The sequence below is a fragment of the Hipposideros armiger genome, unplaced genomic scaffold (assembly GCF_001890085.2).
Source record: "Hipposideros armiger isolate ML-2016 unplaced genomic scaffold, ASM189008v1 scaffold_207, whole genome shotgun sequence".
In the NCBI taxonomy this organism is placed as follows: domain Eukaryota; kingdom Metazoa; phylum Chordata; class Mammalia; order Chiroptera; family Hipposideridae; genus Hipposideros; species Hipposideros armiger.
In genome coordinates this window covers 794,232-811,192 of record NW_017731557.1, presented here as the reverse complement: position 1 = coordinate 811,192, position 16,961 = coordinate 794,232, and the positions used below count along the sequence as shown (strand labels likewise).

Sequence of the window (16,961 nt, the reverse complement as noted above, 5' to 3'; positions counted from 1 at the left end):
CAGGCACTTGTGAAAAAAGATAACTGGAATTGGAGATACAGAAAGTAAAGAAAAGTGAGAGGCAAAGACATACACCTGGCTCTACTATCTCCATAGTGAAGAAAGCACTCAACTGGCCAAGGAATGTGTTAAATAAGTTCATCCCTCAGTAACTTCCTAAGACTGTAAGTGCTTCTTAACACTGTTGTGTTTCTGCCCTTTTCGGTTCCTTCTCTCTCATTCCTCAGGCTAATCTTTGCATATAGGGAAGAGAAGTATGAAGAAAGCTATGTATTCTGGAAATAAAATAACTAAAACAAAATTTTGATTCAAATTACAAAGATCCTTTGGACACAATACTTTGGCATTAGAAACAAAAGACTATAATTACATTACCTTGCCATCATTATAAAGGTTTGGGTTGAATCGCACGCTATGACCACCAGTTGTCTCTAGATTCACAAGAGGGGGTGAATTGGGATAATCTTGAGGAAAATATACATCAAACTCAAAGCAGCCATTTGCATAAGGGGTGTCAGCTGGACCAGTTATCAGAACCTAGTATACAGATACAAACACACAAAAGCCAATGTTACTATTCCTAAACACAGCTACTAAGAAAAACACAATCAACATGAAATAAGAACAACCTTCTTAAATCATATATATAGATATATAGATATATATGTATATTTTAGATTAGTATTTAAATGATTTTAGTAAAAATGGGCTATTAAAAGAGAGGCGCCTTATTGGCATCAGGAAAGCTTACCTTAACATCAAATACCTTTTGCTATATTAAGGTACTTTTTTTTTTTGAGAGCTTTCTTTCATAATGTTCCCTATAGTATTTTTAACAATTTGAGATTCTAGGTATATTGGTTATCGTATTTCAAAGGTTAGTTAATTTTCTGCTTTAGATCTTCAGGTAAGTCATTGTTTTAAAAAAAATAACGTGCTTTGTAATATCTTTCTCTGGGATGAGACAAGGATAACAGGAATTAAAGTTCTCATGTGACAACTCATGACAAAAAGCTTTTGAGATTAAAGTAGGTGTTTCCCTTAGGCTTTTTGGTAGTCTAGAAAAACAGCGGAGAACCCAACAGTGAGTGTCAGAATTATTTAACAAACTTCGTTTGAGTCAGCTGACAGCTATTTATTGTTTAAAGCACGGGCAGCAAAGCTGCTGGTCCTGAACAGTTGTGTGCAGAGGCAACTGGCACCAGAGTCTCCATCTGTGACAACTGTGATTTATGCTTTGGGACTCCATGTTGGGATCCTTTACGTTAGATATACTTAATGCTTACCAGAGAAAAAGTCACAAGTTTGAACTTATGTGGTTCATTTAGTGATAAAATACTTCCCTAGGCAATCATCCTGTAATTGGCTGTACTGTTTGTAAAAAAGAACAGGTAAGAGTGTGGCCAAATAGGCAAAGTCTATGAGATTTCTAGTGAAAAATTATCCACAAGAGCAACACAAAAGCGCAGGCAAACAAAAGAACCTTCCTCAAATCCATGTGTCAATAGTTTCTGCTGTGTGTCTAAGGACAACAGATTATTTAGCCTGTGAATTAAATCATAAACGTAAAGAGAACCCCACTTCTCCCTTCCCTGGGTGTCAAATCTTCAAAATTTTTGTGCTGCAACAATCTCTTGGAATTTAAGACCAAATCACCAGTGTTAAAATACAAATATGCATGTTATTTATTATTGTACCATCATTACTTAACTCATAGATCTTATGGATCTGTAAATATATAAATTTCCTAAAAAATAAAAGAATGATTTTTGAGGACTGATAGTATATACACGGGAGATGTATCTTAGATGACAAGGAAGAAATCCAGTAACTTTTTTTCCGCTCATCAGCATTAAACCCTTTGATACCATGCCCTAAAACCGTTTTGGGCTGCATATAGCCTTTGCTCAAGGAAGGAGGCATTTTGGTATTTTCGTCTAAATCTTTATTTTGAACAGCCATCTCATCCACATACTCTGAACTGACATTAGAAAAGGAGACCTTTCACTGATGCTCAAATGCTCAACAGAATTTTTATTGAATTTATTAAAATTCATGCTATTTCTAGCGCTTTGTATGAATAGTCAAACAGTGAAGATTAACCAAGGAGATAGGGAAAGTTTTTTGTACCTTCATGATGTCAAGTCGCTCCTCATCACAGCGCACAAACACACTAGAAGACGATGACAGAGGCAGTGAGGTTGAGAGTGTCACCGCTTCCTGGGCAAGGCGGCGGGCTCTGGCAGCACTGTTTGCATCGTTTGCATTTTTCACCTGAGACATGTAGTGGTAATTTACTTTAAAACCCAATTTTCCATCTTCATCTTCAGAAACCATCTCAAATGTATCTAAAAAAGAAAAAGAAAAAAACACTGAAAAAAACAAACAAAAACCAGAATGACAAAAATCACAAATAAATTACTAGCCCTACTTCCACCCAAAATGGAGAGGAATGCAATGTAAAAGAATAGCGAGCTATAAACGTTTATGAAACACCTACTACTAGATGGATGAGATATGTAATGGAAGCAAAAACAAGATATAATTTTTTATCTATAATGTGGACACGCTGGTAGATTATATTCTATCAAGCAGTTAAATGGCAATGCAAAGTAGTAGATAATTTTTCTTAAAATGAGTGGTATATAATATTTTTGCCAAAACAATTCAGAATATAAAATCCCAAAAAGTGTTTTCATTATACTTCATTTTTAAAAAACAGAATAAATTTTATATATTTGTACTGACTTGGAGTCAATAAACAGAAATGTCAGGCTGAAGTTTACTCTTGCATTACTTCTGGAATTTAAATTAGAATAAAAAAGGTTAGAGTAATCTACGTACTTTGACAAAATATAATTAATGAGCTAATTGTTAACCACTTATTTAGACAGATTTGGAAGGATTTAAGGTTATTCTTTATTATAAACTATATATACAATAGAGAGAAAAAGATGGATTTGACCTTAATCTGTAATTCAGATTAACCACACCCCACCAATGGATTAAAACAAAGATACTGAAATAAATTATAACATTAAATAAAAACCACCTACTAGGGCAAATCCTGTCATTAGAAGTAATGATGACTTTTGGTCTTGTGCTCATACAATTCTAAATATATGGAAAAACTTTAATGCTACATTATAATTAGCATTACTGCAGTAAATTTTACCAGGAATTTACTAAGTGCAAGGTTCTAGGCTAGGCTGTTTGGGTTAACTGATAAATAGGAAACTGTATCTGCCTTCAAAGAATTTATAATCTAGAAAAAAAGGAAAGGCATATAAACAGTGCCATAGGTTTTTGCACTACAGTATTAAAATAGAAGTGCCACAATCTTTATTTAACAAATCTTTCAGTGAGAACAAGGAACTTATGGTTCATTTCTTGTAGAAACTACCACCAACTCTGTACAATTAGAATCTAATTTAAGAAGCAATGTCGAAAGCTTACTTGATCACACGGTATATACACGTATAACTGTTAGGGGTCAAACACTGTCTACAAGACTACTCTGTCTCAGCAAGACTACTGACTAGTTTCTATCAGTAAACTTGTACACTGGAGTTATTTCATCTGTCGAGCTCTGATGCCCTTCACATACTACCCGGGTACATTTCCTTTGAATTTTATTAACAGCAATCTACAGACACAAACACAAGCCCATTCCCATACCTGGAGGAAAACATATATCTGTAAGATAACTGGGTATGCTAATACCAAAATTTTATTAATATACTCAATTAAAGATAATGACTAGTCATTTTGTGCAAACAACTGTGTGGAGGAATATATCAATATTTAATTGTAATACAATGCTACCACCAACCCTTGACATATCTCCAGTCTACTTCTAATGTTTTATTCTACACAATAGTTAATTTTGTTTCAAAAAAGATTTGCAACAACAAAATACATTAATCAAATTATCATTACAAAACTTTTGAGAGATTTTACAAATGAAGTCTAAGCTCTGAGCGTACTTTTCCTGATAACTATGATGTTGAGTGTGGCTACAAGGATCATATTGGTGTGTGGCCTTCCCTGATAATTGTTTATTCCTTTATATGATGTCCCTTTTGAACATGTCTGTTTCATTTCTATATTTGTTTAGCAATTGTTCTTAGTGTTTTGTAACTTTAAAACTATAGCAGACATTTTTATTACTTTGATAATCATTTATAGTAATTAACATAGTATTGAATGAACTTGAGGATTGTTACATTTTCCTGAATTCGTGTTTATTAAACAAAATGGTCGCGATCTATTAATGGTTGGCACAAAAATCTATGTTGTTTTGATTCCTACTTTACTGTTTTTTTTCATATAGTCAAAGTCTTTGGGGCTGGTTCTCAAGGATGGAAAAGTGGCCAAGACAATAACAGTTAATAATGGTCATCAAAATTTGAAATTCTAGTGTTTATTTATAGGCCAGTGCCATATAAGCAAGCAGTGTTGATATGATCTTTTCATCACTGCTTAATTGCCAAGAGTTTTGAAATGGGAAAAGCTACAAGTGAACTATCTGCAACTACAGTTTCCAAAGGCAACTAAAAGGTTTCTAAAACGGTAACAGTAACATTCTTCAAGTCCCAGGTCTTGGATTCTAGGTCAGCATATACAGAAATAGAGAATTAAGAAAACAACTTTCTGCTTGTTTGTCAGACATTTGGCTTTGTTTTTCCTAGGTTTCTACTGAATCATGATTTCCAAATATAAACTATAAATATACATATATATGAATTCAAAGAGATAAAAAGATGATAAAAAACGATGTGTGTGCGTGTGTGGGGGGGGAGGGAGAGAGGGAGGGGGAGAGAGGGTGAAAGGTAGGAAGAGAGAAAGAGAGAGAGAAAAGGAATAATTCATGGTACAAGGAAGTTTTAAAATATTCAATTTACCAGAACAGATTTCAATAGCACTATTAAAAAATATGAAATGAGATCTAATGAAATGAAGATTAAAATTGCAACTTACCAAACTGTAATTTCTTCATAACAGCCACATATTTTTCTTCAAGTGATTTCAACACTGATAAAGGTTTGGGCTTCATAGCCACCTTCTTTGAGTATTCACCTAGTTTTTTTTCTGTTATTAAATATTTCAAGATAAACAACATAAGTATACATTTTAGAAGATTAAAACAAAAAGCAATTAACTTCTAGAGTTCAAATTTTGAATTCCAAAAAACTACTACTCTTTACAATCAACTTCCTATGTATCATTTTAAGAATAAAAGACTTTTTTCTAGTTCATAAACATAACTAATAGGTCTAAAAACCTTGTCAACTTTAAAACTTAAATTCTTAAGCTGTCAATCAGCTTTCATCCATTCAGGCAAAAATAGCAGAAGTGAAACAACAGAATTATGCAGAATTATTTATATCTTCTGTTGCTATTACATGAAAATACCAGTTTTCACTAAATTCTCACACAGTCTTACTGCACTTTTTCTATCGAATGATGAACTTGCTTGAACATCATTAAAATACAGGGAAGAGAAAGGCAGTTTTCAGTAAGAACGTGGAACATCTTTCAATCAAAAGAAAAGTAGCATAAAAGGAACAGAATTGTACCTTGATTTGCTTGCCGCAAACTGGTAGTGGCAGCGTAAACGATCTCAGCAGTCTTTTGGATGTCTGGTACCAAAAGGGTAAGTCCTTCTGGTTCTTGATCAGATGCATCCGGTTTTACTCCTGTTTTAACATTTTCCCTTTTAGATCTGAAAAAAAAAAATTTAATATGGAAAGAAATGGGTGGAAAATTAAGATTGTAGGATTGAAAAATAAATACCTCCGTAAGTCAAAAAACAGTGGTTAAAAATCAAAATGCTAGCATGCATTTCATTTGATGTACACATGATATGTATCAGGGGTAGTTTAGATTCATTGTTGCTTTTGAAGCTATAAGATGCCTGCCTAGGTAGCATAATAAATAAAAGTTTTGGGTAGGTTTTCCTTTCAAATACAAAAACATTTAAATAAGAGATAAACAATGTAGAAATGTCACACAGTAAAAAGACCCAGATACCTGATATGTCCTTGGATCCATACCTTTAAAAAACACACTTATAGTAATTGTAAATATCTAGAAATAGAGAAATCCCTTCTATATCTACAAGTGACAAGTGTCTAGTCCTGTCTTTTAAGATATGGAAATCAATGGACCATATGTAGTTTGAAATTTTTATCCTATTTACATTTCACTGAGAGTATATTATTTCCAAGGGGAAAAAAAAGAGAAATAGTCCAGAGTAAAATGTAGGTTCACTGTTATGTATCTTAACACAATATGCTTCTATACACTAAAACTTAAACATTAAGTTTTAGGGCATAATCATTTTAAAGATATTCTTCTGTTATTCCCTATTCAGGGTCTAAAATGTAACCAAACTTCCATCAAATCGTGTATCGTAACAGGATGTGTTACAGCAACATTACAATGTATAAGGCATAAAAATGTCTCTTTAAATTTTCTAGATGAATGCAGTAGTAATTTACTATTAGATTCATTGAAAATCACTAAAACTCAATTCCTTTTTTCTGTTTCAATTCTCAGCACATTATTCACATAATAAATCTCATTACACTACTGCTTAGATACAAAAATATCGACATCTTTGTTAATTCATTAAATAATTTTAAAAAACAAATCACATATAAATAAATGTGTTTAATATATGCTGAAGTATGATCTAAACTACACATCACTTATTTTTCCAACTGTATACCTACCAATAAAAGGACTTGGCTATTATATTAAAACAATGTTTCACAAAGTGGGCATGGAGCCTTAGAGAACTATATAAAAGACTCACAGGAGATAGAAGAGTCATTAACAAAATAATACTGTTATGTTATCTATGTACAAATGAACTGTTCTTTATCACAAAGACAAAAATCTGCTCAGAAATAAAAGGTAAATTAAGAAGAGCGAATCAGTGGGTAGCAAGGGTAGATGGACACTACAGTATTATGCATGAATTTTGCAATGGCTCCCATGGTGTGTGAAAAAACTAGTACCCACATCTATTTTTAACTGTAGGGTACGTACTACGTCACCTGGCAAGATGACTTAATCAAAGAGGCAAAACGTGTCACTGGGTTATTGCCTTTTCTCCTATGTTCTCTTTTTATCTTCCCTGAGGTATAAGACATCCCAGAGAACACACAGCCAACTTTCCTTTGCCGCTCAAGTACTCAGGAACCATGTGGTAGGTGTTACACTGTATACCATTTCAGTCACCAACTTTTGTGTGCGCAGGTGTATAATAACATATATGTATGTAAGGAGACTACAGTGAATGTTTTAAGACAGAAAGAATCAGACATTTTTTACTACTAGAATCAAGTAAGATAGTGTCTCTTTTATAGCTATGAAATAAAGTTGAGACTCTAGTTTAATAGTGTGTCTAATAATTTTCTTAATAAAGATATGATTCTGGTAGACAAGCTCAAACAGATTTGCAGCTTCTGCATTTAACAGTGGCTACTCACAATCTGTATCAAACACTGAGATTCAGGGGAGGGTATAAGCTGCCTGACAGTACCCTCTTTGAGTTTATAAACACTCCCTCTCCGTCTCTACCTTATACCAGGGCTTAAAAACTTCTTCAGTAATAGGGCCACTGAAACATAACAGGAAAACAACAGGAAGCAGTTTGAGAGTTATGGTTATAGCTGTAAAAGATGGTTTCCTAAAATCTGTCAATCAGCTGATCCACTGTACTCTCAAATAAAGATTTCACTTAAAGAAACACATCTTACCAAGCAGAGAAGGAAGATATGGGAGTGAAGCCCATTTTTCCAAAATTAAGGTATTTTCACCATGAAGAAACAAGCGCCTCTGGCATGGAGAGTAAACTGCATCACTGCAAGTTAGGGCAAGCCACCCTGCAACCCTACTGATTCTACCGTCAAGCCCTATACATGAATGCCTGTTTCCTAATTTCAGCTTTTAAAAGATTAGTAGGAGAAATCCCTAACATTAAAACAGTGCAAATAGTTAGGATGGTAAAGTTTATTTTTTTTTGACAGCAAAATAAAACATGAAAAAGTATAAAAATCCACAGAAGTTTAAAAATACTAGTTTTTATACCAAATGAGTAAAAGAAATGATCATTTACATCTCATATTGAAGACAGTGGTTCAATCATAAGGCAGATATATCATAGACCTTTACACCAGGCTCTAATGAGAAAATTTTACATGTATAGTCTTTTTGACAAAAACATATAGGGGGAAAAAAAAGGATAATCTCGAGAAGGTGAGAGAGCTTCAAATATATGAAGAACACACACTACCTGCCTAATGATGACTAAAACTAGTCATTGTCTGACATTAAACTATAGCCAGCAGTCTCTTTCCTATAAAAGTTGCAGGTTACTGTCAACCCATATGTAGGCCCAGCTCATGAAAAAAGGCCATACCTTAGCTCACATCCTGAAGTCTGTGTGAAAAGCTATTTGAGTTCAAGGCACCTAGCTGGAAGTAGGTCTTTGAGACTGACAATGGATCCAACATGGTAAAAGCAATCAGCGACGGCCGCTACCATGGTATCCGCTGCTTTGTGCATACGTTGAATCTGGTTGTGATCACTGCCCTGAAGAAATACGAGGAATCAACTGAAGTTTCTACTAGTGCACAGAATTATCTGCAAACATTTTCCACTATGCTGTGAATTTCAACTGAACAGCTAACAATTAAGCAAATCTTGGCTCTGTGACACATAATCTGAACCAGGATGTGAGCAAAATGGCAAATCTTTTTTGTGAAAATAAAAGAAAAAAAAACCCATTACTCAACATTCAGTTATATTGAACTGTCTCTGCTAATACTATCACCCAAATGAAGTTGGATATTCGTAAGGCTAATACAAAATATCAGACTTATGTTCTTTTATAACCTATAAACTGAAAACAGCTTAACGTAGCTATTTTCTGGGACGAAAATTTAAAAAGACCACTTCAACCCTTACACTCCTAATTCTAAAGTTAAAACTATCACGCAGTTGAAATAAACATTTAAAGAGCAGAGCTGTGTTGAAAAAGTAATCTGGAGACTACATGCTAAAATGTCTACATTCTGAACTTTAAGAATTGGCATATTTGGGCCGGCCGAGTGGCATGTTTGTTAAGAGCTGGCTTGGACGCCAGCTCTGAGCAGCAGAGCCCCAGTTCAGATCCCACATGAAGGCCAGTGACGCTGCACTCTCCACAGCTAAGATGGTGAACAACAGCTCAACCCGGAGCTGGGCTGCTGTGAGTCGCTGGTGTCAGCCTAGGCTGCAGCCCCTGCTGCAGTGGGCTGCCGTAAGCTACTGTGAGTGGCTGGCAGCCAGTGTGAGCGGCCAGCAGGTGTCAAGAGCTGCTGTCCAATGGCCAGTGAGTGACTGCCTCACCCGGGAAGAGCGCAATGATAATACCAACATGGGCCAGTGAAGCGACGTCCTCCACAGCTAGACTGAAGAACAAAAGGACAGCAGCCTGTCTGTTCCCCTTCCCCGATTCCCCAATGCTGTTCCCCTCCCCCAATTCCCCAAAAAAATCTTAAAAAAAAAAAAAAAAAGAATTGGCATCTTAAGAGGAATATTCTAAAACTATAGGAGAATGAAAATTCTACTTTTATCTATAAATCATACTCTGCATATCATACTCTGCAGTTCTAAAAGCTCTTTGCTAAAAATTATAATTTAAAACAAATTAAAATTAAAACTAGCAGATAAGATTTTTCAAAAATATTACTATGGAAAATTACTTGCTTCTAGTGTCTCCAGAAAACATGAAAATGATTCTTAAAATGCACAAGTAAATGGGGCAAAGATCTCTTTAAAAAGGATGTTTTCTGTGATTAGTTTAAAGCTTAGTTTTTAAGTCTAGATTCGCTTTTCTTTGTACTTAAAACTCTTTTCAAACAAAAGTACCAGTTTTAGTTTTCAATATAATTTAAATGATAGTTGAAAATAAAATCTTCCTTGTCTTATGAAGCATAAATGAGCAGCATGAGACAAGAAAATATTCAAAACAGAGGTATGAGGAGCCTTTAAAAATAAAACCTTAATTTCTAAATTAGATCAAAATATAATAATTTTTAGGTCAGACTAAACATCATAAAACATAATGAAGGTACTGTGTGCTATTGTGGAAAAAAATTGCCTCAAATAATATGCTTCACCAAGGGGGGGCAATCCAACTGAGGCAGAGAAGACATATTAAAAAATGTTGGCATTGCTGTTTCCATCACCAAATGCTGATGAACAACTACTGAACTTGTTCAAGGTCACCAAAAAAAGAACTTAAAAAAATATATAAATGGTTATAAAAAATGCTTCTTGGCTAAGAAATCGGGCCTTTTTCATTTTGTAGGTTTGAAAAGCAGAGGGAAAAAAGGAGAAAGTAGGAAATGTTTTTCCAACGGAAACAAAGTAGGAAGACTGGAGCTGTAATTCTTTCTTAACTGAGTGAAGGCCTAGAGGAAAGAGCTTAGCAGCGGTTCTCACCTGTGGGTCGCGACCCCTTTGGGGGTCGAACGACCCTTTCACAGGGGTCGCCTAAGACCATCGGAAAACAAAAAGATATTTACATTACGATTCATCACAGTAGCAAAATTACAGTTATAGAGTAGCAACGAAAATCATTTTATGGTTTGGGGGCACCACAACATGAGGAACTGTATTAAGGGGTCGCGGCATTAGGAAGGTTGAGAACCGCTGGCTTACGGGTAAGAGAATTTGATAGAAAATACGCCTTTTAAGAAGTAGGTCAATTAATCGTATGGCTTAAATAAAAAGGAATTGGTTATTTTTACAAGAGAATTCTGTTATTTTAAAATACGATGAACTTCTTTGCACCAGGAAGATGCTTCAAGATAGCTAAGGCAATAAAGAACATTTGCTTTAACGCTGTTAAAGAAAAGTTAAATGTCCAGAATACTTGACACTCAACACAGTCATTTGTGTCATGCCCTTATTATCAGTTAAGACTATTTGACTGACAGCAAGTTTTTCTTTCAAATTTTTGGTGAAACTGTCAAATACAAAATACACTAAATATGATTATTTGCCTACTCGAATCCATCAGGGTAAGTCTGCAGGAAAGGTCAAAGCAAAGTAATTGCTTTAGTCCCAGCTCCAAGGAAGCTATGACATGTCACACTTATTCAAAAGTGAAGCCCAGCCACTCTGGCTGTAGTTTGACTTCATTTTGAGGTAACACAAATTGGAATGGCCAGCAGATGAATTTCACCAGGACTGCTACATAAAAGCTAAGGGGTCACATCTTCTCAGTGTGATTATTTTGTGGGCAACAGAATGAATTTTCACATTAGATATTATATTTCAATTCAAGTGGAAGCCATATATATGTAAAAATCTGAAGTATTCTGTTATGTTACCGAAGCCACAAATTCTTTTAATAATGGAGGTAACTGAGAGTTACTTTTAAGTACTTTTAAGAGTCTAAAATAAAATATTCATCAATAACTGGTCATAAATAGGGGTGAGTATTTTTGTTTATTCACTTAATATCAAGTAGTATTGGTATAGAAACTCTAATTTCTTCCTGACAAGGGAGTTAAAGATATTAGAAATATAAGGTTTATTAAGATAACAATAAAATCAGGAGATGGAAAACAATAGGGTGTGTAAGGAGGTCGGGAGAGACTTCTTTTAGCAACAGCAGAGAAAACGGTTTTATTACCAACACATTGCTGAAATCTATGCAGGTAGGTACCAAATTAGCTTGAAAAGACAGTAGAGGAAAAACACATCAATAACTAAGAAATTTTCAGAGGAATAGTTTTATTAATTCTTTTGAACAAGAAAAAAGTCAAATAGAAAGGGTAGAAATGACTACTCCTCATTTAAGTGATCAAATTGCTACCTGCTAGATAGACCACGAAACACGGTGAGGCTTAGTTTACTGTAGTAATCCAGTAATTATTACTTAGGCACAACTCAAAAGCTATGTACACCTAATGAAATACGCTGCATTTTAATATCCTATCATAGTGGTAACTTAAAAATCCTTCAGCGGAATGAAAAAAGATGAGTAAAAGGAAGTATCAGAAAAACTGTGTAGGGAGCCGGCCAAGTGGCTCAGTTGGTTAAGAGCTCGTTCAAGAGTGCGAGCTCTGAGCAACTAGCGGTTCGAGTCCTGGTTCGAGTCCCATTTCGAGCTGCCGCTGAGCTGACAACAGGTGGCAGGATGGCTCAGCTAAAAAACTGTGTAGAACCTGCATCATTGTATATACTTTTAAAATTATCAAAAGCAAATTTTTCAATTAAAAAACTTTCATTATCAACATTGAAAAACATTTTTATATATCCTAAATATCCAAAGCTAACTAAGAAACAGGTCCACCTCCCACATTTCTAATTATTCATTGATTTACAAATCAAATTGTTCTTTGGAAGTAAAGTTTAATTTAGTGGATAAATATACGTGATTGGAACATCAGGAAATCTGAGTTCTTATCATAGCTCTGCCACTAAGCATCAGAGAATGAAACAAATCACAGTAGGTATGAACCTAGTTTTTCTCACTTATCAAAGGAGAGATCTGAACTCTAAAGAGGGTCTCTACAGCTATAAAAACCTATAAATATAATAATGTGGGACAGGTTGCTTATTATGATGTGCCCAGAAAGATTTGTTATAAACTAAATCTTACTTAGCAATGAAGATTGCTTGACATTTTGTCTGAGGTAATAGAGTGGAAATTTTCCTGAAACATAAAGCTCACATGATGCAATCTAATAAGGAATAATCATTTTACATTGATATGTTATGCTACTGAGGTACAAATATTCAGTCAATTTATAATTTTTTATAAGTTTTTTTGTTCGTTACTCGCTTAAGTAATAGAATACGCTGTATTTTGGCATTTGATCAGTGTTTTTCAGGAACTAGCTAGTAAAGCTCAAGTCCAGCCATTTCATAAGCATGAAATCTATAAATGATCAATGAACTACTTTGTATTTTGGTGACAGGCAGCAATGGTGTATAAAAACAGAAGTATCTGGACCATGGGTTAAATGACGTGTCTATTGTTTTGGATAATGAGAATCACAGGCGCCAGGAGACGGGAGCTAAAGCCCAGGTTTTTTACCTATTAGTAAGTTTTAAATGCTAAACTCTGAACAACAGGCTTACTCTGTCAAATAAAGATAATAAATATTTTCTTGCCTACTACATAGAGCAGGAAAAACTAACTATACATCAAAGAAATTTTGAAACTGTATATCCTACACAACAATTAAGGTTGTAATATTACCTCCTTGTACCTTCTATATAACTATATTCTACTATTGGGTTGTCAGAAAAGTCATGAAGCATTTTTGCAATGAAAAACAGAAAAAATACGTCATGACTTTTCCGACAACCCAATATGTACTTATTATAACTTATCTACAATTTAAAACAGTTTGAGTTATTCTCAAGAAAGAAGAAGGGAAACCAATAAAAACAAAGAGGCTGGAACATAAATACTAATCAAAATTATTTCAAATTGGCAGAACAAAAGAAATGCAGGAAATACTCTTGTCTTCTATCTGCCTAAGTCATCAATGTGAGTTATGAAAATTCATTTTCACCAGATGTTGATCCTTCATAATGGATATAAAACTAAGTGGTAGTAACCTTGAACTTACGCATCAATAAACACCTAGTCACAGGTTGTCTTACACCTTATATACATCCTTTACCGCCTACATTTGATATCATGCTTTTTCATTCCCACATGCGTTCCCTCCTCTGTCTCTTTACCTCTCTCTTTTGGCCCCCAGCAAACTATTTCTTCCCACTGCTTGTAGGCCTAAAAACTAAAAGTATTAAACACAAAAATCGTTAAGTTATAAAACTAAAGAAAAAAGTCAGAAATTAATACTTTTTTAATAAAATAAATGAGACACTGGTAACAAAAGTTTTCAAACACTAGCCAAGAAAGTAAATTCCACTGAGAGGATAAGTGCTCTGTGGGTGAATAGTAAACTTTTTGTTCTTCATAATGCCTAGTATGGAAGCAGACAAGCAAAAGAAATAAAAAGAGGCTTTAATTATTTTGGAAGATTTTTTATCTTTCTGTTGATTACTAAGGTGGCTTTTGAATAATTTATCTGAAATAAAGTAAATAAACCACTTACTAGTACTGAGGCAAATAAAACTTAAATAGAACCAATTTTTACGGTTTAATCAACCATTTCACCATTTTTGTTCAAACTGTTATAAAAAATTTTCAATTGAACAAGAAAAAAGTGAAAAATTCCCTGATGATAGCATGCTGAAATTCCCCAAATCTTTTTAGGTTTTAAGTGACAGATGATGGTAGAAAATGACCTAAGTAGAAAATTACATTACATTTAACCTTACAGGTACTGTTAAGGTATGTTTTCATATGCTATGACTAATGTACAAACATGTCATATATATCTTTTAAAGATTTCAAAAAACAAATCTAGATAATTATCTGTTTCAGACAAAAGTTAGAAAGTGCTGAATGTAAAATTCTCTATTTTGAAGTAATACACTTTTGCCTAGCCTTTTGTGCTTCCAAAAGGAATGTTATCTCTGATTTATCCTAATCTAAATGCTTACTAATGCTAGAGCCAACAGCAACATTAGTTTGTCTAATTTAGCTCTTAGATTGAAATTAACTCTCTTCAGTTATTACTAGTTGTTAATCTTGAAGGGATAGGAGGTGATGGACAGTAAAAACATAGAATCATGAATAAAAGAATATTATAATATTATCATCCTTGTGAATACATGGATGTAGCTAGAGGGTATTATGCCAAGTGAAATAAGTCAGAGAAAGACAAATACCGTATGATCTCACTTATATGTGGAATTTAAAGAACAAACAAAACAGAAACAAACTCATATCATAGATGCAGAGAACAAACTGATGGGTGCCAGAGGGGAGGGAGGTTGGGGGGTTGGGTGAATAAGGTGAAGAGATTAAGAAGAACAAATTGGTAGTTACAAAATAGTCATGGAGATATAAAGTACAGCATAGTCAATAATATTGTAATAACTATGTATGGTGCCTGGTGGGTACTAGACTAATTGGGGGATCACTTCATAAATTATTATAAATGGTTAACCACTACGCTGTACACCTGAAATTAATATAAAATATTATTGAATGTCAACTGTAATTGAAAAATAAAAAATAAAAAAGAAAGTATTAATAAAAAACCATCCTGTTTAGGAAATTCTTAATGCAATTAATTAGTACAGTAAATATTTAACAACTGCCTAATGAACTGTCATACTTTTAAAAGACAGACTAAATCAAAGTAAATCACTCCTGGCTGCCACCTTGCCATGTCAACAGGTTAATTTACCAGATGAACCAGGAAAGATGAACATAAACTACAAGTACATTTATTCCTTGAGTAATTGTCTAGTTTACACTAAATACCAACACTATCAGAGTACTACAATTATCAGTCATTAAATGAATTCTTACCAATAAGAGGTAATCATTTCATTATTAAGGTATAATTATAATTGAAGGAAATCAGAAATTGCATAGTGAGAAAGCCAGTACCTTTCCAATGAAAAGAAGGATCTCAGTATGCCTTTGGTAATTCTTTAGCATTTACCAAAATCATCTTTCTTAAAACAGAAAACAAGTCTGGAGTCAGAGATTATTTTTATTTTAGTTTATTCACTTTTACACTTATCTTCTATTTATGGCAAATGATACTGGTTCTTCTGACATGGCAGGATTTTAAAGTTTCTTCTTTAAATAAGTCTATTTTCTTAAAATGTCAGTTGATCTAAAAAAGATTCTAACAATAGCATAGGTAGTATAAGATCTGAAAGTTCTTCCTCATAAATGCTGAGGCTCTACACTCTAACAAGGAATTTCTACCAAGAAAAGTTTCCTTCAGTTTCCAATCAGGAAAACTGGAGTATTTGATCAGATTAATAAAATCCCATTATTACATGAGCACTTGCTTTAGATTTGGATGAATTTTAAAATAATAAAGATGAAAGTCTCCAGAAAAAAATGTATCTAAAACCTACTTACTATTATACAAGTTTTCCACATCTACAACTTCCGCGGGGTAATAGCTTTTAAAAACTCGTGAAGGAATGTATGAACATGTGTGTAGTCTCTCCCTGTCATTCCTGAACCTCAATATACAAGGCTCTCTGGCTAACGACTCTGAGCCTCCGTTAAGCCAACAGATGATAGTTTTCTGTCTAACTGGGCCAGTAAAATAACCTAGTAGGATTTGTTTTGGAAAACTTCTGCCTGGGATTACAGACTTCAGATTCTTATATGTGAACAGAGGAAACCATGCTCCCAGAACCATTTGTGCTACAGCACTTGTATGTACTCTATTACAGACATCTCAGCATACATTTGCAGTTGCCAATATTAACACATAGGCAGAGTAATGCAGCTAATAAGTGATTTAAAGTTTGAGTTACATGGTTGCTTTTTAAAGTCAAACATCTGGAACATTGAATGTATTTGTACCAAAGAATTAACTTTCTATTAAGTCCATAATATAAGAGCAAGAACGCTAATGACCTCGAATCCTCAGAAATGGCGGGATGGGGAGAGGACACATACAGATCTACCACTGAGATGGAAAGAATGAAAATCTCTTACGTGGCAGTTTAGTCTTGCTCCGACTCTCACCTCGAACTAAACTTTCAGCTACATTGCAAGATAATCTTTTTATAAGGCAAACCTGATCAATCTCTGCTGAAAACCTTTCAGTGACTCGCTACCATATTTAAGAGTCAGTAACTATAACACCCTGCTTCATCTTCAAGACCCTCAATTCCTCTCCAGTGCATCTCCCACCCACATTATACCCAGGCAGGTTTCCCTGACTATGTGACACTTTCTTTCACAGCTAACATTATTCCCACAGCCTGGTATGCCAGCCCCCTTCCCCTCTGCATTTAGCTAATTCCTACTTAATCTTTAGGCCTCCAAA

General features: G+C 34.2%; 1 protein-coding gene across 1 annotated transcript in view; it reads right to left on the bottom strand.

The window, feature by feature from the left end:
• The window catches only part of BIRC6 (baculoviral IAP repeat containing 6), a 211,100-nt gene that overhangs the window by 16,337 nt on the left and 177,802 nt on the right, over positions 1–16,961 (bottom strand). The window contains exons 66-69 of the mRNA XM_019653801.1: positions 5,580–5,725; positions 4,981–5,091; positions 2,131–2,348; positions 376–537 (exon numbers count right to left, since the gene is read on the bottom strand). Of these exons, the coding sequence (XP_019509346.1) occupies positions 376–537; positions 2,131–2,348; positions 4,981–5,091; positions 5,580–5,725 (637 nt within the window). The remainder of the gene's footprint in view (positions 1–375; positions 538–2,130; positions 2,349–4,980; positions 5,092–5,579; positions 5,726–16,961) is intronic.